Genomic DNA, 27,030 nt, shown 5'->3' with positions numbered 1-27,030 from the left:
GTTCACTGACCTTTCCCAATGAGCAACAGATATTATTCTTGTACTGACATAAAAGAAGAAAGTTTCATGCTGCCAAGTTTTATCCTTAATGTAATGTCACAAGACAACTAACAAGCAACCCCTTGAGCGTGAGGTCGCAGGAAGCTAATGACATTTATGGCATTTGACACCCCGCATATTGTGTACTGTGTAACCATAACATTGGCTGCTAATGGCAACAAGGGACTGGAGGTATTCAATGGTGAGCACAGCAGGAGGCTATAGACCGTAGTTGGACTGCTTAGTTGACGAGTAGCTCATAGTGCTAGTGGCATTGATACAAAGCACAGAAATGGCAATGATAAAAAAAGAAAACATTGCATTATATCGACAATAACAGTGGCTGAAGTTGACATTTCATCAGAAAGGAACCCAAGGAATTTCGCAGAGTGAGAAAGAAGTGGCAGATGAAATATTAGCATTTATGAGTCAGTGGAATGTTTGCTGTCATATAAGCTCAACAGCGCGGAAAATGCACATGAGGATTTCAATGACAATGATATGTGCTTAACAAATGAAACTGATATTGAAACAAGTGTCGAGTCATGTATTTCATCATTCTTGTTGGACAGGGAGCCACAAATCCCATCTCCAGTGAAACGTAGTAAAGGACAATCTTAGTTCACGGGGCACATACTAAACATAATTATGTGCATGGAAGATCATCTGGAGCATAGTAAAAAAAAAAGAGATTTCAAATACGTCTACAGCAATATGAATGTGTAGCGCATAAGAAAAACTATGGATATTCAAGGTAGGACACAGCACACTTGTTATAAAAGCTGGTGTTTGCACTGCTCAAGAATGCTTGATACAATTTATAGAATGTGCATGATAGTAACCTACTATGTTATTCACATCAAATTGTGCACAACATAGATTACAGTAATTTCAAGGGAACCAGTGGATGTTTGCATAACTTCAAACAGTGGTACAGAATTGGAAGACATACAATAACAAAATTTCAAAAAAAGATTCAACTTGATGATGCATAGCAAACTGCAGAATAGGTCCCAAAATTTGCAAATCAGATAGACTTGTCTCATCGTTTAGTAAGGAATTTGTTTTGAACTCCAACGAATCAGGATTTGAAGAGAAAATGCATATGAAAGGAACCCTTGAAATCAGAGGAACCAAGAGAGTTATAGCAAGGTCAACTAATTTCAATGTCTTAATGCATTCATACACAATTATGCTGACTGTTAATCTGGATGGTAAATTGACTGGGATGTTATTTATTTTCCTGTAAGAAGTTGGAGGTTCTCTGTCCCCGAGACCTTGCAAGAGCAGCAGGGAATATTTATGTCACAGCACGCAAGAGTCAGAAAATGGGTGTAAGAAAACTACAACTATGGTATGAGCACTGCCTGCTTTTGGCCGATAGCTGGTCACAATAACTTGCTTTTGTTTGATTACTGGTCTGCATATAAAAACAATACTCTGGTATAGCAAACTAGCCCTCCTGAAACGTGTGTAACATTGCAATCCATATTACCTGGAGCCACTAGACAAATTCAGTCTCTGGATTTTTTTTCTGTGGCTACAAAATGTATCATCATATTATCACATTATCTGCAGCTAAGGGATAGAAAGTTTCACAATAACCTCTACCACAGACCATTTCACTTTCAGTTACATGCCATCACATTCCACCAGTTGTTATCAGCCCGTTACACCAATATGATTCTATATGCAATCTTTAAAAAAGTGGATACCTAGCTGAATATCCTGCAGGGTTTGGAACTCCCAAGGAGTTCTCCTTTAATCATGACAGTGTGAACCTTAGTGATCATTGTGGCACATCATTTTTCATTCAGTGTTCATGATGCAGTTAATGGTTTGTTTTGAACTTTTCTTGAATGCCGACAATGTCCATTTTGTGAAATGTAATACATGCATCCTATAGATGGTTGGTGTCTGTACTGTCTGGACACTCATTTTCTGTCACCCTCCTGATGCACATGATCAGTCATTAGCATCTAATATTTTACCTGTCACAACTGTTAACACAACATTTTCAAATGAGCTTACTAAAGATTGAATTGCGTAAGTGTCTTTAAAAAAAATTGTTTTATAACTGTACAATGTGATCTTCAGAAACTGGTTTCAAAATTTACTGCAAATTTCCTCTACATGTTTGAATGTGTGTAAAATAAAAACAATCTCTTTCAAAATATGTGTTAGGATTTCATATTTCACTAACCACCTATTTTTTCTTATAACAATATTTCTCATTGAATATGATGATCAATTACTTAAGTTCACTTTATGAGAAAATTTATTGTGAGGAATAAATTACAGCTAAACAGCAACTTATTGTCAGTCTTATTTGACTTTTGTGTCTGACAATCAATGAAGGGGCACATGATGAAAAATTGAAAGGGGGGTTTACACCAATACTATGGTACGCAGATAACACAGCCTTCTTGAAAGTCAGACTTACAAAGGCAAGTTGAAAAACTGTTTGGCCTAAGAGAGAACGAGTGAATGCTACCTCAAAAATTTACACAGTTTTACAAAGTCCTTTTTATGCAACATAGCAAAAACTGTCGATAACATTTTCAGATGAGGATGAAAGCTGATCTTTTTTTAGTTGTGAGGCCATCAGCTCCCACTCATTGATTTGAATTCTGTATTGTTTCTGACATGGTGTGATTGACCCACATATTATCAACGATAACAAATCATTGCACAAAATCAGTTGGACTTGTCCAAACATCACAGAGAAATTAATTTTCTCATTTAGATTTGGGCACCACTGAAAAAAATGTGGAGAATCACATTACATAAAACTTTTCATAGGGGACTCCTAACACAAAATGCACCATACTCTTTCTTCTGACAATCTGTGGTGACAGCTATTTAATACATCTTTAATCACCAAATTTCCAATATGATATCGAGTACTTTTTTTATGTTTACATCTGTGATTGCAATTTTGGGGCACCTTAAGTCATCTTCAAGAAAAGTATGGCCATATTTGAATATCTTTGGCTTCCCTCTGACAACCATGCCTCCATCCTTGCTACCGTCCCTGTTTTCCTTTCCCTGTTACTTCATAACCTGGGTTGTGAGTAACTGAATCCACTTTCCCTTCTTCCCTTTCTTTCCCCCCTCTCCACCCTGATGAAGGAACATTTGTTCCGAAAGCTAGGAACGTAAATTTTCGGTTCTGTTTTTTGTGTATCTATCGGCTGTACTGAGCTGAGGTAAGTACTGGCCAGCCCCTCTATCTCTTTGTTAGTATTTGTTTCAGATCTTTATATGAGATTTTCCATTAATCATTTAAATTACAACAAGTGTTTCTCATAGCTACCATTCATGTGAAAGCAGGGTTAAGCATGTTTCCTCATCAATGCATATACACATTAAAAAATCCCAAACATGTTCTGAAGGCACTAACAATCACCGACAATGTACTCCCAGAGTTCATTGGCACTAATGACAGGCCTGGAATGCTCTAACACTTTTAAATATCCCTGCACAAAGGAATACACTGACTTCAAGTCAGGAAATGTTTTGAAATAAATCTAGCCTTAGGCATAAACAGTGTTGTAACACTGGCACTGGATGAGTAAGGGGTTACTCCGAAGAACAGGCAAGGAAAAAAAATATGGAAAACACTGACAAGAAGAAGGGACAGGATGACAGGACACCTGTTAAGACATCAGGAAATAGCTTCCCTGGTACCAGAGGGAGCTGTAGAGGGTAAAAACTGTATAGGAAGACAGAGACTGAGATACATCCAGCAGATAATTGAGGATGTAATTTGCAAGAGCTACTCTGAGCTACTCTGTATTGCTATCAGTACTTTCAATTTGTGAGCTGTGTTTAAACCATACGGTTAACATGCATATGAACTGGAGACAAATGTTCCTATCTTTTATTATCTTAAAGACAGAATTGTTCATTATTCTGGAAGATGTTCCTCTGGCTGAGCATTGAAAAATGTTCTTTGTGCTTGGTGGGGCAATGGACTGTTTTGTATTGTTTTCAAGAATTGCTTGGTAGGAAATTTCATGAAAATTGGATAGTGCACACAGAAGTCCATTTCTACACTATTATGATCTTCAAATTTAAGCTCCCTTTTGTCTCATTCCTCCTGCTACAAAAGCATCCACACACTCGTTAAATAGTTTATGAGAATGCAAGTAAACAGAATCATTCAAATCGGGTGATATTTCTATGGTTAGATTTCCCATCATTGTAAAGGCACTAAATTGCAGCATGGTTTGCTTGTACTCTATAGTATAAATCTCTGGTATGCAGGCTATGGAGAACCTATGGGCACCAGTGTGATCTGTCAACTAGAGGTAATGTAACTGATATGTTGTCAATAATTAGCACTATAGTTGGAGCCATGGACAATGGTGGTCGAGTTTAGGCTTGTTGTGCGCACCTACGTCACGCACACTTCAACAGCCAATGAGCATTCAGTAGTGATCTGAGCACTCTGCTCTCAATGCCGTAGCTAATGCAAGCATAAAATGTGCTCATAGCAAGTTGTTTAGTGAATTTCTATTTGATTTGTTGCAAGTTGTCGTCGCTGATAGTGGCGGTAAGTGATAAATTCTGCAGAAACAAGTGAAAGACATAATTCACAGGAGAGGAATTTGTAGTGGAGTACATCAAACCAGCCAGAAGACTGATGACTGTTGAAGGACATACACACACAGGATGTTTGACTAAATATACATATTCCTACAAGTGCAGTGTTCAAAGGTATCCGTTCAATAAAGGTGCTTGATTTAATTACTGTGTTAACACCAGAGAGGTTCACACAGTCTTTACTCTATTTTTTGCCTTATATGTGGTATTATCTAATAGTAGGAAGATGGTCTTTCAAAAAATCATGGTTCTTATATAAATATTACAGGATAATTTGTCAGCAGTTCTCACATTTCTTCCAGATGGCAACAGTAATCACAACAATTCCATTGTAAAAAATCACTAAAAGGGGTGGAGGTGTAGTCGGTGAAGATGAAGGTGATATGTATTGATCTGTCAATTTGTGAAGTGTCATTGGCATTGTGTCTATATATCAACTATATTCTTCTTTCAGGGAGGATTCCAGCTCTGGCAGAACTGACTAATTTGTTCTTCGTTTTGTTACTTTCTTGTGTTTCCATTTTTTTCTTCCTTTTCTCTTTTTGCTGTTTTCCTTCGTAAAATTTTTCCAACTATGATGATCCAACAGTTATACAGCCTGATTTCTTAGTCTCTTTTATCTACTGGGTAGTATTTGGCTGTGGATCTATTGCATTTGGGAGGAAGATATCATGCAGTATGTCTTTCTCTCTTGTGACACTGGAGGGATTTGAAGTGTCTTCTGCTGTATAAGCTAGGTGGCTCCTGTTGGTTCTGTAACAATGGCAATCAGTGGAGATGGATGTCTCTCTTTAGAATAATTTTTCAATATGGTTGCATATTCATGGTTTACAGCAGATGGTAGAGACAATTTTGAAAACATTGGGTTGGTGAGGTGATATCTGCAACTTTCACAAAATTTGCTGTCATGTCTACCGCATGCTGATATTCATAACTTTTTTCTTACCTCAGGATATGACAGATTGTTAATCATTGATTTTTTTAGATCTGTCATGAAGTTATCATTCACAATTTCTCAATTTTGATTCTGCTGTGCAATAGGATAGCATGTGTCCAAGCCAGAAACATGGGAAACACCTCATGAGTGGTGTGAAGGAAGATTTAACATCAAATCTATGCACCATAAATTCAACTTTTTCTGGGAAGGCGTACCCTTCAAAGACTGAGATGAAAGCACCTGTATCTATTCATTTATCTTTTACATCTTTTTGTGTGTGCAAAACAAAATGTATGCCTCACTGTTCTAGATCAGATTATAGCTGCTCATCTGTCTGGGATATAACAACTCTGTGAAAAATAAGATGTGCAAATTCTCATTGCTGTGACACCAAATAAACTGGGCATCATCCACATACTTATGAAGTAAGAATGTTTCAACTATGCTGTCTACAGGATTTGTTCCTCAAAATCCCCTGAAAAATGATAAGTGACAAAAGAGGACAAAGAAACTCTACAAGACCACATAATTAGTCTCTACAAAAAACTGGTTTTTAAATAAAAAGTATGTAAAGTTTGCCATGTTAAAATAAATTCTTCAGTTTGTTGCCAAAGTTAAACACAATTAGGTACAATGACTCGATCAGTGAACACAGGGAGACTCCATCAGAATTCACTAAAATATCAGACTTATTAAGAAATAATCTGAGGGTGTTCTCATTACAAGGAAAAGAGGGCATTTATTTTTCTATTCGCCATTTTAATTGGATCTTCACTGGATCTGCAGTAATTCAGATCATTTGAAGGTCTCTGCATCTTACTTAGTAGTGATACCAATTCAGCAAAACTGTGCCACTGCCTTTGTAAACAGGTAGGAGAACACACAGCTGATTCCTCTGCCAATGAGGTAAAGATCTTGGATAGACATGTTCTAATCAGAACCTGGCATGTTTCCCTCCACATTTCCTCTGAAAAATTCAAATCCCTCCCCAACATGACTGAAGTTGTGTCACCTGTAGATTTTTCAGTGAGATCAATCATCAGCCATCAAGACGCAGTTTATTGGTGTACCTGACCACAAAAACATTCATATTTTAATGACTGAGAAGCAGTAACAATGAATTTCCAAATCAAGTGACATTGTTTAACCAATACTACGAAAATGCTGAAATGGTCTTAGCAATCTTCAGTTTTAATCTATTATAGTCCGATCCACGAATGATGGCGGTTCACACATGTCGAGGCACAGACAGGAATAGCATTGTTGATGATTCCAAGCAACAGTTCCGGTACATGCATGCATGTGCTTTCTGCTTGAAGGAAGCATGTATCCTGTGAATTATGTCTTTCACTTGTTTCTGCAGAATTTATCACTTACCGCCACTATCAGTGACGACAACTTGCAACAAATCAAATAGAAATTCACTAAACAACTTGTTATGAGCACATTTTATGCTTGCATTAGCTACGGCATTGAGAGCAGAGTGCTCAGATCACTACTGAATGCTCATTGGCTGTTGAAGTGTGCGTGACGTAGGTGCGCACAACAAGCCTAAACTCGACCACCATTGTCCATGGCTCCAACTATAGTGCTAATTATTGACAACATATCAGTTACATTACCTCTAGTTGACAGATCACACTGGTGCCCATAGGTTCTCCATAGCCTGCATACCAGAGATTTATACTATAGAGTACAAGCAAACCATGCTGCAATTTAGTGCCTTTACAATGATGGGAAGTCTAACCATAGAAATATCACCCGATTTGAATGATTCTGTTTACTTGCATTCTCATAAACTATTTAACGAATGTGTTATATCCTAGCCAGTAATGCCAACCGAGCCCGCTGCCAAAAGGTTGGCAGCATCAAAGTCCGGACGCTGTCCGCATAAGCAGCGCCAGCGATACAGGAAATCGCCGCAAGTCTGCGCGCGCCACCGCTGGCTTCTGGCTTCTTAAGCGCTGGAGTCGCGAGCGCTAGGACAGTTCTGTATTCGCCGCTCAGTTGTATACTCACCACCGATTTGTGTACTTGCTAGTCAGTTGTGTGTTCATCGCGGCAGAGTTGTTGTTTGTCGTCAGCCGACGCTGACCTAGCCGCTACGACTCGAACTAGACAGATTTCTGTAGACACGGAGTTCACTACTGTGTTTCTGTATCTTCGTTAATAAAGATAAGTATCGACTTTTATTTAATCAGAGTGTTTGGGTTTTCATCTTTCTGTTCACTGTTCCAGTGGACCGGTCGGCCCGCTATTAAAAGTGTGGCGGTGGCTTCGTAAGCCGTTTCTACAGCGAAGTGTTTGTCGCTACGAACGCCGCCACAAAACTGGCGACGAGGACTTCCGAACTCGTGTGCAGGGCTGGTTCAACTTGTTTCTTGTTATACTAATTATAGAGCAAAAATTTTGGGGGCTGGTTTAATTTGTGTTCACTATGTCTGCCGAATTACAACAGTTGATCTTGTTACAGAGTCAGCAAATACAAAGTCTGGTGGAAGCAATCGCCAAACAAGCGGCTAATCAACCAACACAAAAGGAACAAGCACAGGCAGTACCACCTTTCCGTGCTTTTGATGCATCAAGAGAAGAATGGCGAGAATATTTCGCGCAGTTGCAGGCGCACATGACAAGTCTACAAAATCACGGGTAATGAGCGGCAGCTTTATTTAATTTCCACTGCAGGCGTGGAAGTCTATAGACTACTTTGTAAGTTGTTCCCGGAATCCAAGCCAGAAGCTTTAGACTATGACGTTGTTGTTAACAAGCTCGCTGAGTATTTCGAGTCGCGAGTTCATGTGGCAGCAGCCAGATTCAAGTTCTTCAGATTAAAGAAACTGCCACATCAATCTAATAAACAGTGGTTAACAGATTTACGGGGCCTCACCCGTCAGTGCCGATTTAATTGTGTGTGTGGAGCTTCCTACAGTGATGTCATGTTACGAGACGCTATTACTCAAAACATTGCAGATTCTCGTATTCGTGCTGCTATCTTAAAGTTGCCTGACCCGTCATTAGAGACTGTGATGAACATAATTGAAGCCCAAGACACTTTTGACTATGCTGAGTGTGAGATAGATCAGCCATGTATTTCTCAAATTGCCTGTGCTAAGCAAGTTATGTCACGCCCGCGGCCCCACCGGCAGAGTCAGACTGTAAACACTAGCCGGCCGCGTCATGTTAAACACATTCGTCAGCTGCATGTGCAAAATGATAGAGTTAAGTCTTGCCCTAAGTGTGTTCTTGCTCATCCTCGTGAACGTTGCCCGTTAAGAAACGCGGTTTGTCACTTTTGTCAAAGGAAAGGACACATCCAGACTGTTTGTTTGTGTAAACGCAAGAACAATTCTAGTGCTGCCCAGCCCATGGATATTCATGTTATTCAAAGCCAGCCCGTCCAGAAGGTCGCGTTTAAAGACTCTTCCACGGTTCGTGTGGGTAATACACTTGTTCGCGATAAGCCACCCACCCAGCCCTCTGCTATGCGACCCAAGCGTAATTCAAACGCTGTAAAAAGTAATTTACAGACTGCAAGTGAAGCGGGAGTTGTTGTTCCACCCGCCCAACCCACGAGTTGTCGTAAGCAGTGAACACGCGCTAAACGCGCTGATTTTGTGTCTTCCGCCTCCACTGCACCGATCCAGAGACAGTGTAATAAACTATTTGTGAAGCTACGCATCCAGGATCAGACCTTCAATTTTCAATTAGACACTGGTGCGTCTGTGACTCTCATAAATAGTGCTATGTATGCGGCTATCGGCCGCCCTAAACTTTCAGCGGCAAAACATTCTTTGGCTACTTATAGTGGAGAACAAATTCCTGTGTTAGGTGTATGTAGCGTGCCAGCCACATTCCGTGGCAATACAAAAACAGTTTCATTCACAGTGCTCCGCGCTACAGACAGTGTAAACATTTTCGGATTAGACTGTTTTGACTTGTTTGGCCTGTCTATCCAAGACAATGTGTTGCAAATTCATTCCGTTGTTGTTCCTCAAGACAGCATAACCGATTTGTGTAACCAATACAGTGACATATTTAAAGACGAACTAGGTTGTGCTGCAAACTTTGCCGCTCATATTACGTTAAAAGATAATGCTCAGCCTCGATTTTTTCGTGCTCGTCCAGTGCCTCACGCCCTCCGGGCACCTGTAGAAGATGAACTTCGTCGTTGGCAAAACAACGGTGTTATTCGACCCGTTTCAGCGAGCCAGTGGGCTTCTCCCTTAGTTATTATAAAGAAACCGTCTGGCAAGTTACGTTTGTGTACTGATTTTAAGTCGACAGTTAATCCTCAGACTGTCATTGATTCTTTTCCTTTGCCTAGACCGGACGAGCTGATGGATAAGTTAGGGGAAGCTCGTTTCTTTTCCAAAATTGATCTCCGTGAGGCATATTTGCAATTGCCCCTCGACAAGCAATCACAACAGTATTTTGTCATAAACACGTCGTTGGGGTTGTTCCGTTTTCTGCGTTTGCCTTTTGGTTGTGCGTCAGCTCCAGCTGTTTTTCAGCGTTTTTTGTCACAACTTCTGGCTAATGTGCCATCGTGTTGCAACTATTTAGACGATATTGTTGTGTCCGGTCGGACGCCTGCTGAACATTTCCGTAATTTGGAGTGTTTGTTTACAGTGTTGTCTCAGGCAGGCCTACGTTGCAACATCGATAAATGTTCATTTTTCCTTACGGAGATGGAGTATCTGCGACATGTTATTAATGCTCAAGGCATTCATCCCTCCCAGTCACATTTAGCAGCTATTCGTGATTTGCCCGCCCCTCGCAATCTGCATGAATTGCAAGCAGTTCTTGGCAAATTGACATATTATATTAGATTTATACCTAATGCATCACAGATTGCTGCACCGTTGCATCGTCTCCGCCGTAAGAATGTTCCGTTTGTGTGGTCAGCTGATTGCCAATCAGCCTTTCAGCAGCTTAAAGAGGCTTTATTGAATGATAGTTGTCTGGTCCATTACGACCCAAACAAGCCTCTAGTGTTAGCTTGTGATGCCTCTTCTTTCGGCCTCGGTGCTGTGTTGTCTCACCGAGTCGGTAACACCGAACGTCCTATTGCGTTCGCATCTAAATTGCTAAACAAAGCTCAGTGTAATTATAGCCAATTGGACAAGGAGGCATTGGCTATTGTGTTCGGTGTCAAAAAATTCCATCACTACCTCTATGGTAGACCATTCTATTTAGTAACAGATCACAAGCCTCTGACGTCACTGTTTCATCCGTCTAAACCAGTTCCTCAGCGGACAGCTCAGAGACTACAACGTTGGGCTCTTTTGTTATCACAATCCCAGTACGAGATACTGTATCGCCCTACAGCTCAGCATGCAAACGCTGACGCGCTTTCTAGATTGCCGATTGTTGCGGATGATGTCTTCGATTCCTCTGAAGACTCTTGCCATCAGATTGACGCCGATGAGCATCAATCCCTCCGGGTTTATCCGATTGATTATCGTCAGGTGGCACGTGAGACAGCTACGGATCCTCATCTGAGTTTACTATTATGTTTTGTTCAACGTGGTTGGCCGTCCAAGGCAAAGGACATATCGGATCCTGTGGTTCGTCGCTATTATCCGCAACGTCTTCTGTTGTCTGTTTCACAAGGAGTTTTGCTGTTACGCACCGAGAATGACCAGCTTCGTGTAGTGGTTCCCCAAGTGCTCCAATCCAAGGTCCTCGACTTGTTGCATCAAGGTCATTGGGGAGTGGTCCGCACCAAGCAGCTTGCCCGCCATCATTGTACATGGATCGGCATTGATAAGCAGATTACGCAGATGTCTACAGATTGTTTGATGTGTGCCGAACACCAAGCTGCTCCGCCTCAACGCTATTTTGAGTGGGCACGCCCTGCCAGTCCCTGGCAGCGAGTACATATTGATTTCGCTGGTCCATATTGGAATTCTCGTTGGCTCATCGTGATAGATGCATTTAGTAATTTTCCGTTCGTTGTGCCCATGCAGTCTACAACGTCTGCACAAACTATACAGGCGTTGACTTCAATTTTTTGTATTGAGGGTCTTCCAGAAGTTTTAGTGTCTGACAATGGTCCACAATTTTCCTCTGCTGAATTTGAATGTTTTTGTTCTGCCAATGGCATTCGCCATGTTCTTACTCCGCCGTTCCACCCTCAATCGAATGGTGCAGCGGAACGTTTTGTACGCACATTCAAGGATCATACGGACCGCCTTCGTGCTATGCACTCTCATCAGCAGGCCCTCATCACATTCCTGTCGTCGTACCGGACCACGCCACGCGACGGCCCTTCGCCTGCGGAGCTTCTCCACGGCCGTCGTCATCGCACCCTACTACGGTTGTTGCACCCCCCCGGATCGACCCGCCGCTTCTGAGCATCGCACGCGTTTTCAGCGCAATGACGCCGTTTTTTTCAGAGTTTATCACGGTCGCTGTCGTTGGGAACGAGGCACCGTGATAAGTGTCCAAGGTCGCAGTTTTTATACTGTTCAAGGTGCTACTGGGGTGCACAGGAGGCATCAGAACCAGTTGCGCCGCGCTGGCCGCCCGGATTCTGCCGCTCGTTCTTTGTCCTCAGATTTGGACCGTGGCGGGTTCCAACAGCGCCTTCCGACTTCGCTGCCGCCTCCAGGGCAGCAGCAGGTGGTCGCTCCGGCGCCTGCGGTCCCTCTTCAGTCGCCACCGCCTTCGGAGCAGATGGACGTCGACCCCTCAGCCGGGCCGCCATCCCAAGCGGTGGCTGTGCAGCCTGTCCTGCAGCCGCTTTCCTTGGGCACCCCCAAGGAGTATGACACCGCAGCGCCTTGTCCGGCGCCCACTCAGCAGCCGACGCAGTGTCAGGAGACGCTGCCTCTCTTTGTGGGTCCCGACGCCCCGTCGCGTCCAGTACCAGAAGCTGCGCCCGTGGTCACAGGCGTGCACCCTGACCTCGGTTTTCAGTCGGTGTTTCCCGAGGCCCCGCGCAGCCAATGCTGGGGTGCGGACCGGGGACTGCCACCGACAACAGTCTCCGCCCCGGTCTCTTCTGCTACGCCTGCGGCCAGGCCCCTCCCCCGCCGTCGACGCTCGCCACGTCATTATTCAACGACGGTGCGGCGATTTGGGGGGGAGGAGTGTTATATCCTAGCCAGTAATGCCAACCGAGCCCGCTGCCAAAAGGTTGGCAGCATCAAAGTCCGGACGGCGTCCGCATAAGCAGGGCCAGCGATACAGGAAATCGCCGCAAGTCTGCGCACGCCACCGCTGGCTTCTGGCTTCTTAAGCGCTGGAGTCGCGAGCGCTAGGACAGTTCTGTATTCGCCGCTCAGTTGTATACTCGCCACCGATTTGTGTACTTGCTAGTCAGTTGTGTGTTCATCGCGGCAGAGTTGTTGTTTGTCATCAGCCGACGCTGACCTAGCCGCTCCGACTCGAACTAGACAGATTTCTGTAGACACGGAGTTCACTACTGTGTTTCTGTATCTTCGTTAATAAAGATAAGTACCGACTTTTATTTAATCAGAGTGTTTGGGTTTTCATCTTTCTGTTCACTGTTCCAGCGGACCGGTCGGCCCGCTATTAAAAGTGTGGCGGTGACTTCGTAAGCCGTTTCTACAGCGAAGTGTTTGTCGCTACGAACGCCGCCACAAAAGAATGTGTGGATGCTTTTGTAGCAGGAGGAATGAGACAAAAGGGAGCTTAAATTTGAAGATCATAATAGTGTAGAAATGGACTTCTGTGTGCACTATCCAATTTTCATGAAATTTCCTACCAAGCAATTCTTGAAAACAATACAAAACAGTCCATTGCCCCACCAAGCACAAAGAACATTTTTCAATGCTCAGCCGGAGGAACATCTTTCAGAATAATGAACAATTCTGTCTTTAAGATAAAAAAAGATAGGAACATTTGTCTCCAGTTCATATGCATGTTAACTGTATGGTTTAAACACAGCTCACAAACTGAAAGTACTGATAGCAATACACTTGTTCTAATCATAACGGTTGTACATTCTTGTGGTAGAGACATATATATATATATATATATATATATACAAGAGATCCACTTAACTGCCACATTAACCGTTGATGATTATGTGTTACATAATGTTTTCATTATACTTTGTTCTCAAGATTTTGTACCTTCAGCATTATTCTATAAATAGCAAATCTAAGCTAAAATGCACAAAAGATCACAAATACAAATAAACTGATAGTACTAAATCATTACCTCAAAGTTATCTACATATGGCAAAATCCCACATTTGCTTTTACGGTTCACACGTGCTTCCTCTATAGATTTCAACTGTGCCATCATAAAACGATCAAAGCTTCTTTTCACTTGAACCAAAGCTGATGCAAAAGTCATACTAAGAAAAGATCCGGTGTCTTGGGCTGACATCACATGCTGACTTAGACGTACCAATACATACATACAGTAGCTGAAATGAAATAACAATTGCTCATGAACTAGAAACTTATTAGACATACAAGTAACTTGCAAGAAATATAATACAGAAAAATCTTCATATTTTATTTTCCCTAGCTATTTCTTAGACAACCACACAGTTTGCATTCATGTTTGTTGTTGTTGACACGAATTAGTGCAGTATATGAAAGCATCCACTAATGAGTTTGAAGTTGGATCTCACCTTCTGCCATTTTGTTTGTGTGTCACAGAAATGTTTCCCAGTCTGTAATCAGTCAGAGTGCTAGTTATTACAACAAACTAAAAAAAAATGTTATTTTTTTAATGCTCTCTACCAAAATTTAAATTTTGATGTCATAATGGATCAAGTTGGTTTGAAGCGATGCAGAAACGAACAGCAAAAGAATTAATATTATTGATGGATTTCATTTTAGAACATTTGGTTACTGATACAGTTTCTGAAATTCAGTTACAATGAAAAACAAATCTCTGCGAGTGTAAAAGGAGAAAATAAAATGTGGTCACAATTTTCTCTCACAACCTTAATTACCATTACTGGTTGATGTGTACCTGGAAAATCTTTCATTGAATTTGCAGTGGTTAAGAGGAATGGTTAGCTATTATTGTTCATGACCATAGTATATGGCAGTTACAGAAATTCTTTGTTTACACTGCTTAACATTACTGCTATCTATAAAATACTGACATGCCAAAAGCTAAGCAATGTCACATTTGCTCTCTCAAAAATTTGTACACACAATCACACTCAAGTGAACTAAACCAAAGACAGTTAACACACTCTATGTCATATGACGAACTGTTAAAATACAACTTCCAGGCTTGAAAAGACATGAAACACCAGACCAGGAAATGGTGTTTAGCCAATCACTTCCATAGTAATTCAATGAGTGAACTACCCTCTGCACACACAAAATCTCCTGCCTGACAGTTTAGGTAGGTCAGCCACAACACAGGATCTTAAAACACAGGCCACATTCATCTCATCTTTAGCAATGATATGAAATACACTCAGTTAAAAAGTAGCATACTGTAATTGGTATGCCACAAGAATCACAAAATGTTTAAGTCTTTACGTCTATAACTTAAGCTATGTAACAGAGGGCTGTGGCCTATTAGAAGACATGTTAAGTAGACTTCATCACTTTTAATTGCTCAGAAGTAGCAGCACCACAGTCTTACATTCCCTTTTATTGACCACAACTTGTTATCCAACACATGTGATATTATCAAGCTTTAGCATTTGCACTGTCCATGTCAATCTTCTGAACTACTTCAAGGAAGTGATTTTTAAATATTTTGATTTTCTGACAGCTATTATTTAATATTTGGTTGTTTTTGTTAATAATAAATTCTGCCGGCCGGGATGGCCAAGCGGTTGTAGGGGCTACAGTCTGGCACTGCGCGACTGCTATGGTCACAGGTTCGAATCCTTCCTCGGGTATGGATGTGTGTGATGTCCTTAGGTTAGTTAAGTTTAAGTAGTTCTAAGTTCTATGGGATTGATGACCTCAGAAGTTAAGTCCCACAGAGCTCAGAGCCATTTGAACCAATAAATTCTGCACACTCCACATGCCTGATTTCATAGTTTTGTCTTTTGATTATTACCCATATACATTTAATTTTATTATGTGAATTATTGGGGGATAATGCTTGGTGCTACAGTAGCATTTAATAAGCCACATGTGCATCCAGGGAGGCATGCCAAAATGAGTACTGGGTTTAGCAAAACCAAGTTTCCTGAGCTGGGGACTGGTGAGTATTAACAGGACCAGTATTAACACGAAGTCAAAAAATGGTGTAAACTGATCAAGCATCTGAAGATGCCCCCAGGGCTTGAAATGCATCATGTGCTGAAATAAAATCATGATTTTTGACTGAAGGCAGCTTGTTTTTTATTTTACATAACTCCTGCAGCCACAGAAGTAACACCAAAAGCAATTTATAAAAATAATATTTTACATTTTTTGTTACCGTCATTTCTTCTGTGCATTATCACACTTCAATCAGCAATAGAATAGTCATTTCCGTATTGACATTGCAGAACATGCCTAATTCACTCTTAATTCTATTACCTACAACTATGATTGTAAATTTCAGTCCTATCCAAAGGCATCAAGTTAATCACTCTCTCTCTCTCTCTCTCTCTCTCTCTCTCTCTCTCTCTCTCTCTCTCTCTCTCTCTCTCTCCCCCCCCCCCTGCCCCCTCTTCTTCTCCTTCTCCTCCTCCTCCTCTTTTTGCCACCAATCACTCCATTCAAAATCCAACACTGAACCAACCGTGACTGTGGGAGCCACAAGGTGCGAGAATCTCTGGCGATGTGGGAAGAACTAATTTGAGACAGAAGCTGGAAAGGACTTGAGTAGGTCATCAGAAAGTCTCATAGGCAAGATGTTCATGTGGATAACATGAGACAGACAAGATAACGACAAGCAAACAGATTCTAAAGCAAGACCAAGCAAGAAACTAATACCATGCGATACTGTAATGAGAAATTCGACAGGTATGATGGCAACTATACACAACACAGGTGAACACCACACTGATTAATTGCTGGCTGTGCAGCTGTATTTATCTCGGCCATGACAAGACATACCAGCTGAAGCATTCATGTGAGCAATTAGCGTTAGTGCTATGTGGGCAACTGCAGTGCTTCACAGGTACTGAAACTGCCTATTGACCATCTAAGTCCATTTTTTCCAGTGGGCATTCAAATTTGTTGGGCTGAAATACCAGAGAAAACATTCCACACTCCAACCTAAACATACCATGGTTATCTTCCAGGAATTCCTTACCTCCAACTTGGCCTCCATTTCCTTTCATAGATACCTCTCCAGGAATACATTTACATCATACAGTGCTCAGAAGTGATGTAAATACACTGAAGCTGCTTCCTGCCTGTTTTTGACCAGTACAGTGCATGTTACTGGCACGTGTAGAAACCCTGAATCCAGTTTCGCCATATTTATTTCCATCTATTACATACAGGTAATGCTATGAGTACTTTATTTATCTTTTTCATGCCATGTTCTCGTATGAGATGATGCATTTTTATCCTATACAGATGGTGTAGGTGACATGAGCCACATAGGCTCACTTACTTATTTTCCTAATGTTGGCAACTGTGTCTACAGTGTATAAGTAATTTTTGTCAATTATCAGTCTTGATTATTTTATGGAAGTACATCTACATCTACATCTACATTTATACTCCGCAAGCCACCCAACGGTGTGTGGCGGAGGGCACTTTACGTGCCACTGTCATTACCTCCCTTTTCTGTTCCAGTCGCATATGGTTCGTGGGAAGAACGACTGTCTGAAAGCCGCCGTGCGCACTCAAATCTCTGTAATTTTACATTCGTGATCTCCTCGGGAGATGTAAGTAGGGGGGAGCAATATATTCGATACCTCATCCAGAAACGCACCCTCTCGAAACCTGGCGAGCAAGCTACACCGCGATGCAGAGTGCCTCTCTTGCAGAGTCTGCCACTTGAGTTTGCTAAACATCTCTGTAATGCTATCATGATTACCAAATGACCCTGTGACAAAACGCGCTGCTCTTCTTTGGATCTTCTCTATCTCCTCCGTCAACCCAATCTGGTACGAGTCCCACACTGATGAGCAATACTCAAGTATAGATTGAACGAGTGTTTTGTCAGCCACCTCCTTTGTTGATGGACTACATTTTCTAAGGACTCTCCCAATGAATCTCAACCTGGTACCCACCTTACCAACAATTAATTTTATATGATCATTCCACTTCAAATCGTTCCACACACATACTCCCAGATATTTAACAGAAGTAACTGCTACCAGTGTTTGTTCGGCTATCATGTAATCATACAATAAAGGATCCTTCTTTCTATGTATTTGCAATAAATTACATTTATCTATGTTAAGGGTCAGTTGCCACTCCCTGCACCACGTGCCTATCCGCTGCAGATCTTCCTGCATTTTGCTACAATTTTCTAATGCTGCAACTTCTCTGTATACTACAGCATCATCCGCGAAAAGCCGCATGGAACTCCCGACACTATCTACTAGGTCATTTATATATATTGTGAAAAGCAATGGTCCCATGACACTCCCCTGTAGCACGCCAGAGGTTACCTTAACGTCTGTAGATGTCTCTCCATTGAGAACAACATGCTGTGTTTTGTTTGCTAAAAACTCTTCAATCCAGCCACACAGCTGATCTGATATTCCGTAGGCTCTTACTTTGTTTATCAGGCGACAGTGCGGAACTGTATCGAACGCCTTCCGGAAGTCAAGGAAAATAGCATCTACCTGGGAGCCTGTATCTAATATTTTCTGGGTCTCATGAACAAATAAAGCGAGTTGGGTCTCACACAATCGCTGTTTCCGGAATCCATGTTGATTCCTACAGAGTAGATTCTGGGTTTCCAAAAACGACATGATAAGCGAGCAAAAAACATGTTCTAAAATTCTACAACAGATCGACGTCAGAGATATAGGTCTATAGTTTTGCGCATCTGCTCGACGACCCTTCTTGAAGACTGGGACTACCTGTGCTCTTTTCCAATCATTTGGAACCTTCCGTTACTCTAGAGACTTGCGGTACATGGCTGTTAGAAGGGGGGAAAGTTCTTTCGCATACTCTGTGTAGAATTGAATTGGTATCCCGTCAGGTCCAGTGGACTTGACTCCGTTGAGTGATTTCAGTTGCTTTTCTATTCCTTGGACACTTATTTCGATTTCAGCCATTTTTTCATTCGTGCGAGGATTTAGAGAAGGAACTGCAGTGTGGTCTTCCTCTGTGAAACAGCTTTGGAAAAAGGTGTTTAGTGTTTCAGCTTTACGCGTGTCATCCTCTGTTTCAATGCCATCATCATCCCGGAGTGTCTGGAATGCTGTTTCGAGCCACTTACTGATTTAACGTAAGAGCAGAACTTCCTAGGATTTTCTGTCAAGTCAGTACCTAGTATATTACTTTCGATTCACTGAACGCTTCACGCATAGCTCTCCTTATGCTAACTTTGACGTGGTTTAGCTTCTGTTTGTCTGAGAGGTTTTGGCTGCGTTTAAACTTGGAGTAAAGCTGTCTTTGCTTTCGCAGTAGTTTCCTAACTTTGTTGTTGAACCACGGTGGGTTTTTCCCGTCCCTCACAGCTTTACTCGGCACGTACCTGTCTAAAACGCATTTTACAATTGCCTTGAACTTTTTCCATAAACACTCAACATTGTCAGTGTCGGAACAGAAATTTTTGTTTTGATCTGTTAGGTAGTCTGAAATCTGCCTTCTATTACTCTTGCTAAACAGATAAACCTTCCTCCCTTTTTTTATATTCCTATTAACTTCCATATTCAGGGATGCTGTAACGGCCTTATGATCACTGATTCCCCGTTCTGCACTTACAGAGTCGAAAAGTTCGGGTCTGTTTGTTATCAGTAGGTCCAAGATGTTATCCCCACAAGTCGGTTCTCTGTTTAATTGCTCGAGGTAATTTTCGGATAGTGCACCCAGTTATAATGTGACTTGATGCTCTGTCCCTACCACCCGTCCTAAACATCTGAGTGTCCCAGTCTATATCTGGTAAATTGAAATCTCCACCTAAGACTATAACATGCTGAGAAAATTTGTGTGAAATGTATTCCAAATTTTCTCTCAGTTGTTCTGCCACTAATGCTGCTGAGTCAGGAGGTCGGTAAAAGGAGCGAACTATTAACCTAGCTCGGTTGTTGAGTGTAACCTCCACCCGTAATAATTCACAGGAAATAACCACTTCTACTTCACTACAGGATAAACCACTACTAACAGCGACAAACATGCCACCACTGGTTGGATGCAATCTATCCTTTCTAAACACCATCTGTGCTTTTGTAAAAATTTCAGCAGAATTTATCTCTGGCTTCAGCCAGCTTTCTGTACTGTGAAACACACATGCTTTTTGCTTGTGGAAATCTAACTTTGGTGATTACCGACTGCAGTTCAACCACTTGAAAATGACTGAAAATTAAAAACTGCAATTGTAGAAATTGTAATAAATAGTACAGTCAATGGCAAATGTCACGTCGTTACTTGCGACATGACTGCACCCAATTCTTTGAACCTGTAACACAACACACTGTACATACCATCTGAAAGTAACTTAGTTGACATTTAAAAATCTCACTGACTGCCCCTCAAGGAATATACAAAGAACCAACTCTCTTGAACCAGAGCTGCCAATATTACTTGAAGATAAATGCATAAAATACATAAAAATGTGTGCTCAAATTTGTTCAAGATTCATATTAAAATTTTAAGAAATCTTATGAATCCCATAAAAATTGCAAGGTCTCCCACCTTCAAAATATGAAAAATTAATTACATATCAACAAAACTAATTTGAACTACAAATGGACATTAAAAAAAATTACATAATTTTTTTGTTCAATACATCAATTTTACGACATCTGAACATCAATTAGACATGCCACAAACTAAAAGAAAACAAATACCTTCATAATGCCCAAAAGCTTTTATTAGAAATTAAGAAGAGAGTTATACCAAAAATACAGTTTTCAAAACTCCCACTATATTTTTTCTATGCTATTCAAAACAATATTTTACTTGATTTCACCTTTCAATCAATTTTGTCATTGATCCAAAATTTGCACCACTTGTGAAAACAATCTATCAAATTGTTGAAGGTGATTTTATTTTATGATATTTCCTAATTGCCAATGGATTTGAAAGTTCATAAGGAATACTATCTTCAGAATTATTCCTCCTATTTTGAAGAATTATTCTATGATAGTCCATCCCTAATGGAAAGATCTCTTAATTTTTATCAGACTTTCCAGAGTCGGATTCAATATCTTCATTTTGATGCAAATCAATCTTCATGAAATCTCTAATTTTTTCTACAGCATTCACACAGCTATTGCACTGTTGAAGTGCATTCTTTTGAAATGGGAGGGGGGTCTAAAATGCTTGCAATGGCAAGAACGGTTACAAATTCTATGGAACCCATTTCTTCTGGTTATTTCATTAAGAACCTCCTTTGGCTCATTTTCTTCAATGGCAGCTGAAGTAATTTTCAAAAGCATGCATTGATGTGCAATATTTGTTACCAGAAATTTCTGTTGTATTCACATCAAAAGGTTGTAGTACTTGGATCTCTAATGACAAATGAGTATTTCTGATTCACTGAGCATTAAAGTGGCACTGGTGTGACCAAAAATAATATCATTTATAACACTGTAAATCTTTGCACCATATACCAAATATTGTTCCAGTGAGTGGGCACTCTGTATTAGTTTTGTTTCAGCAGTGGAAACTTTGTGCAATTCATCACTTGCAGTGCAACTCTGTTTAACTCAAGTTAATATTCCTTTTATTTTAGAAATAATGTTTGGCACTAAGTGCATGCCATTACACCCTCAGCAATCACATTCAAGTTACATGCAAAACATGGAATGTGTCTGATTTGTCTGAACACTAATTCTGCTGCCTTAAGCACACTGTCTGCACTGTCTGTAACAACAGTCATCACATTCTCTTCGGCTATGAATTAATCAGCTGAAGTGATGATTAAGTTCCACTTCATGAAAGGAATGAATGTCTGTGAGATGTGTTGTGCCCTCTCAGGTGATGAAATGATTTAAGGTAATAAAACAAATAAGAACATATGTTTACACAGTTGATGCATCAGATAAAAATACAATGATGCATTGTATACATCAAAGTGCAAATAACAGATTGGTTAATTTGATGCAATGGTACTATACACTGAGTGTTTTCAATACATCAATGTTTATCACCCATTCATGCTTTTTTTGAACCGGTGCCCGATTCCTGTGTTTACTTTGAAGTCCATTTAACAATCAGCCGGATCAAAAAATAGACACACACACACACACACACACACACACACAGAGAGAGAGAGAGAGAGAGAGAGAGAGAGAGACAGAGTCACGTTCATCATTGCACATCAATATATGAAAACAACAAAATTTCTTGGTAATAGAGTTCTATACTCACAAGCTGTCAATTTTTTCATAATATGAGATGAAGTTCATAAGTTCTGGTTCAAGACAGTTAAACAGGTCTCCCATCATACGTCGAACTTCTTCATTTATCTGTTTTTCCATCTTTTTCAGGGGCAAAGCGCCAGGGACCTGAGGAGAACTATCCATGTCATTTTTAGTATCCAGTCCAAGACCATCCAAAGTTGTCTGGGTGTTCTGGAGAGAAAAAAAAAGAAAACTTCAAGGTAAATTTTCCTTCAGCCTGTAAAAAAAAAAAAAAAAAAAAAACACACACACACACACACACACACACACACACACACACACACACACACACACAGAGAGAGAGAGAGAGAGAGAGAGAGAGAGAGAGAGAGAGAGAGAGAGAAGGTGGTCATGCCCCCATAAGAGGCTGTGCAAAAGATACAACAGAGTTTGTATATGAAATGAGTACTTTCACAAAGACAGGTCTTGCACCTGTGTCTTCCACAGGGGTATAACCAATGTAACATGACAAGACATTGAGTTTCCTTCTGCCTATACACCAATAAAGTCATATGGAGACATGTACTGCTGGGAGTTTATCTGATTATAGCTCACTCAGATCCACTTAAGATGGCTATTTATAGATGAAATCTGGATATAGAAGAAGAAGAATAAAAAAACAATGGAATTGTGACTGATTGCTGCGTTCCTATCCTTCCTTATGGTAACAACTGTGGCATAAGAACAGACTAGAATACTTCATAGATTTGATTTTAAATCTTGTTTACGCACATGTTAAGCACTTAATAACCAAATTCCGTGGTGAATCGTTACCTTTATTCCTTCTATTATTAGTATTCCATCCAGAACTTTCAGTATCACATAAACACAGAACAGACATCAGTTCATTAATTATGGCTAATAATAACAAAGACAGTCATTAAGTATGTGGTTCAGAATGTTTCCTTTGTGAAGTCCCTAAATGAAACAAAAGACAAGAAACAAGAGAACAAACTGAAAGTTATTAATTCATTATTGTTTTAACAGAGGCTGAAGAAATAAAATGCCATTCCAACTTATGTATCCTAACAATATTTTTATTTCAGTGAACATAGCAAACAGTGTTAGACCGACCCTCACACCTACAAACTTGCCTTACACAAAAAATGTTAACAACTGAGTATTTGTGTTATGGACCAACTCACAGCTTTAACTAATCATTGGCTCATCTGATTTCTTATAAAATCCACTGAGCCCTACACAAATGTGGGATTGCCACCAACAGAATAGTGGCTACAGTAGAGTACTTCACTTAACTGAAGCTCCATAGTTGTAACTGACTTTGAATTGTTTTATTAGCAGAGCACAGTACATTTGTGTGGATGTCCCATGGCATTCTTCCTATCTTCCACTCCCCCCCCCCCCCCCCTCCCACATCTTTGTCTGCAATAAGGGCTTTTTAATCATCATAAAAGGTTTGGAATATTCCGTGTCCTGAATTTAGTTACCTGAGCATACTGAAAAAAGGTTTACATCCACCTTCTGAGAAACTCTAAATCATGAAAGTAAATGCATCAAGCATAGTACACTGAAACACAACTCAGGTTTACTAGTTTCAGTTTCCTCTGCACTGACATAAACCTTAATATATATTACCCTCTTATATACCCTTAAAATAAGTGTTAATTTTACACTTTAAAACCTACTATACGTTTTATAATGCACGCATTTACAAATGCGTACTGAATAACAGGCATATTTGCAGTAGAATGGCAATACTACCCGCATTCTACATCTGAATGGCTCTAAGCATTATGGGAGTTAACATCTGAGGTCATCAGTCCCCTACATTTGAATGGCCTTGAAAAAAATTAATAACACAAAAAGGAGTTGAAACAAAGACATGCAATTGTTACATGCCAAATGAGAAGAGAGAGAGGAAAAAAAAAAAAAAAAAAAAAAAAAAAAAAAAAAAAAAAAAACACGTAGACCACACTTCATACAAATGAAAATAATGACCCATCCATGCAGTTACATATATGAGTGTATTCTGTTTGGAAATGAGTATCTTTTAAACAGCACTGGATATTTACAACAAAATAAGCATATCCACAGTCACAACACAAGAAACATAGTTAAAACTGCGGCAACATTAAAATACACTTATATTTAACCTTAAGTCATTTCTGATGGAACTGTGCTTTACTCAGTAAAAGAATTTTTAAATTATAAAAAGCAGCCTTGTAAACTGAACATGTAATTTCCAAACTGTGTTGTTTGTATTACTTGCAATTTGTAAACTGAATTCTCTCTCTCCTGCCCACTTCTTCTTTTCTCAAATTTGACTTGTCCTATATTCCATACTACTTCAATATGTAATGAATCAAATGGATCAACTAAATGAAATGAAATGAACCTAACAAGAGTGAGTTTGTTTTCTGGTAGCCCAATGAATCAACTACAGCATGTATATTTTATTTTTATTAACAACTACAGTTATTAGTAGTACTTGTATATGCTTATGAAGAGCAGGTCATACAACATGAAACTTCAGTTGCCTTGGCCCTATCTTGAGGAAATGATTATAAGAGACAGGAAGTATTACAACATGCACTCTTTAAATAGTGAGCAAAACACGTCTGAATATCTCAAAGAGTGAGTGTACACCACATTAGCAGCCGTTACATATATGAGTGTATTCTGTTTGGCAATTAGTATCTTTTAAACAGCACTGGATATTTACAACAAAATAAACATATCCATAGCCACAATACAAGAAACATCAGCAATATCCACATGTCTCTGTATATAACAGTATTGTATCAGGAAAGTGTTTCATATACAACAGTTGGATAATTCAACAGCTTACCCAGTGAGTTAAAAACAAAACATATACACTAGTATTGAAAATATTACACAGCAGATTTTTAAGGTTTTAATTTCTTTGCATTTCAGACCAAACTTCAAAATATGCATCTTGTTTATATACAAAGTAGAAACTATAGTTACTAAACATTCATCTATTGAGTAGGAGGAGTTGTGATCCCGAAATTCTTTAAATTTGTTTTTAAATGTTGGTTTGCTATCTGTCAGACTTTTAATGCTATTTGTCAAATGACCAAAGATTTTTGTGGCAGCATAATTCACCAGTTCCTGTGCCAAAGTCAGATTTAACCCAGAATAGTGAAGATCATCCTTTCTTCTAGTGTTGTAGTTATGCACTTTGCTATTATTTTTGAATTGGGATGGGTTATTAATAACAAATTTCATAAGTGAATGTATTTATTGTGAAGGGACTGTGAATATCCCGAGTTTCTAAAATAAATGTCTGCAAAGTGATCTTTAGTGGGCTCCAACTATTATTCTGATTACACGCTTTCGTGCCATGAATATTTTTTCTCTTAGTGATGAGTTACCCCAAAACATGATGCTATATGAAAGCAGTGAAGGAAAATAGGTGTAACAGGCTAATTTACCAAAATTTGCTATAACCTTATAACATAAGTAGCTCAACCTAACCGTTTCAGCAGATCATCAATGTGTTTCTTCCAATTCAATTTCTCATCAATGCACACACCCAGAAATTTTGAATATTCAGCCTTAGTAACAGACTTCTGTTCAAAGTCTATATTTATCAGTGGTGTTATGCCATTTACTGTACAGAATTGTATATACTGCATTTTCTCAAAATTTAGTGAGAATCCATTCGATTCATGGAGATAACATCTTGGATTTACTGGTAACAAACAGACCCGAACTTTTCGACTCTGTAAGTGCAGAACAAGGAATCAGTGATCTTAATGCCGTTGCAGCATCCCTGAATATGGAAGTAAATAGGAATATAAAAAAAGGGAGGAAGGTTTATCTGTTTAGCAAAAGTAATAGGAGGCAGATTTCAGACTACCTATAGATCAAAATGAAAATTTCTGTTCTGACACTGACAATGTTAAGTGTTTATGCAAAAAGTTCAAGGCAATCATAAAATGCATTTTAGACAGGTACGTGCCGAGTAAAGCTGTGACGGATGGGAAAAACCCACCGTGGTTCAACAACAAAGTTAGGAAACTAGTGCGAAAGCAAAGAGAGTTTCACTGTAAATTTAATCACAGCCAAAACCTCTCACACAAACAGAAGCTAAACGATGTCAAAGTTAGCATAAGGAGGGCTACGTGTGAAGCGTTCAGTGAATTTGAAAGTAAAATTCTATATACCGACTTGACAGAAAATCCTAGGAAGTTCTGGTCTTACGTTAAATCAGTAAGTGGATCAAAACAGCATATCCAGACACTCTGGGATGTCTGGGATGATAATGGCATTGAAACAGAGGATGACACGCGTAAGGGTGACATACTAAACACCTTTTTCCAAAGCTGTTTCACAGAGGAAGACCACACTGCAGTTCTTTCTCTGAATCCTCGCACGAATGAAAAAATGGCTGACATCGAAATAAGTGTCCAAGGAATAGAAAAGCAACTGAAATCACTCAACAGAGGAAAGTCCACTGGACCTGATGGGAGACCAATTCGATTCTACACAGAGTACGCGAAAGAACTTGCCCCCCATTCTAACAGCCGTGTACCACAAGTCTCTAGAGGAACGGAAAGTTCCAAATGATTGGAAAAGAGTGCAGGTAGTTCCAGTTTTCAAGAAGGGTTGTTGAGCAGATGCGCAAAACTACAAGCCTATATCTCTGACATCGATCTGTTGTAGAATTTTAGAACATGTTTTTTGCTCACGTATCATGTCATTTCTGGAAACCCAGAATCTACTCTGTAGGAATCAACACGGATTCCGGAAACAGCGATCGTGTGAGACCCAACTCGCTTTATTTGCTCATGAGACCCAGAAAATATTAGATACAGACTCCCAGGTAGATGCCATTTTCCTTGACTTCTGGAAGGCGTTCGATACAGTTCCACACTGTCACCTGATAAACAAAGTAAGAGTCTACGGAATATCAGATCAGCTGTGTGGCTGGATTGAAGAGTTTTTAGCAAACAAAACACAGCATGTTGTTCTCAATGGAGAGACATCTACAGACGTCAAAGTTACCTCTGGCGTGCCACAGGGGAGTGTCATG

General features: G+C 40.0%; 1 protein-coding gene across 2 annotated transcripts in view; it reads right to left on the bottom strand.

Annotated features, from left to right (window-relative positions):
* Positions 1–27,030, bottom strand: part of LOC126184627 (exocyst complex component 1) — a 254,800-nt gene that overhangs the window by 30,811 nt on the left and 196,959 nt on the right. For both annotated transcript variants that reach the window (XM_049927094.1, XM_049927095.1), the window contains 2 exons: positions 21,979–22,181; positions 13,775–13,985 (listed from right to left, as the gene is read on the bottom strand). In XM_049927094.1, coding sequence (XP_049783051.1) covers positions 13,775–13,985; positions 21,979–22,181 — 414 coding nt within the window. The remainder of the gene's footprint in view (positions 1–13,774; positions 13,986–21,978; positions 22,182–27,030) is intronic.

This window comes from Schistocerca cancellata, chromosome 4 (genome assembly GCF_023864275.1).
Source record: "Schistocerca cancellata isolate TAMUIC-IGC-003103 chromosome 4, iqSchCanc2.1, whole genome shotgun sequence".
Lineage (NCBI taxonomy): Eukaryota > Metazoa > Arthropoda > Insecta > Orthoptera > Acrididae > Schistocerca > Schistocerca cancellata.
This window is presented reverse-complemented; position numbering and strand designations above follow the sequence as displayed.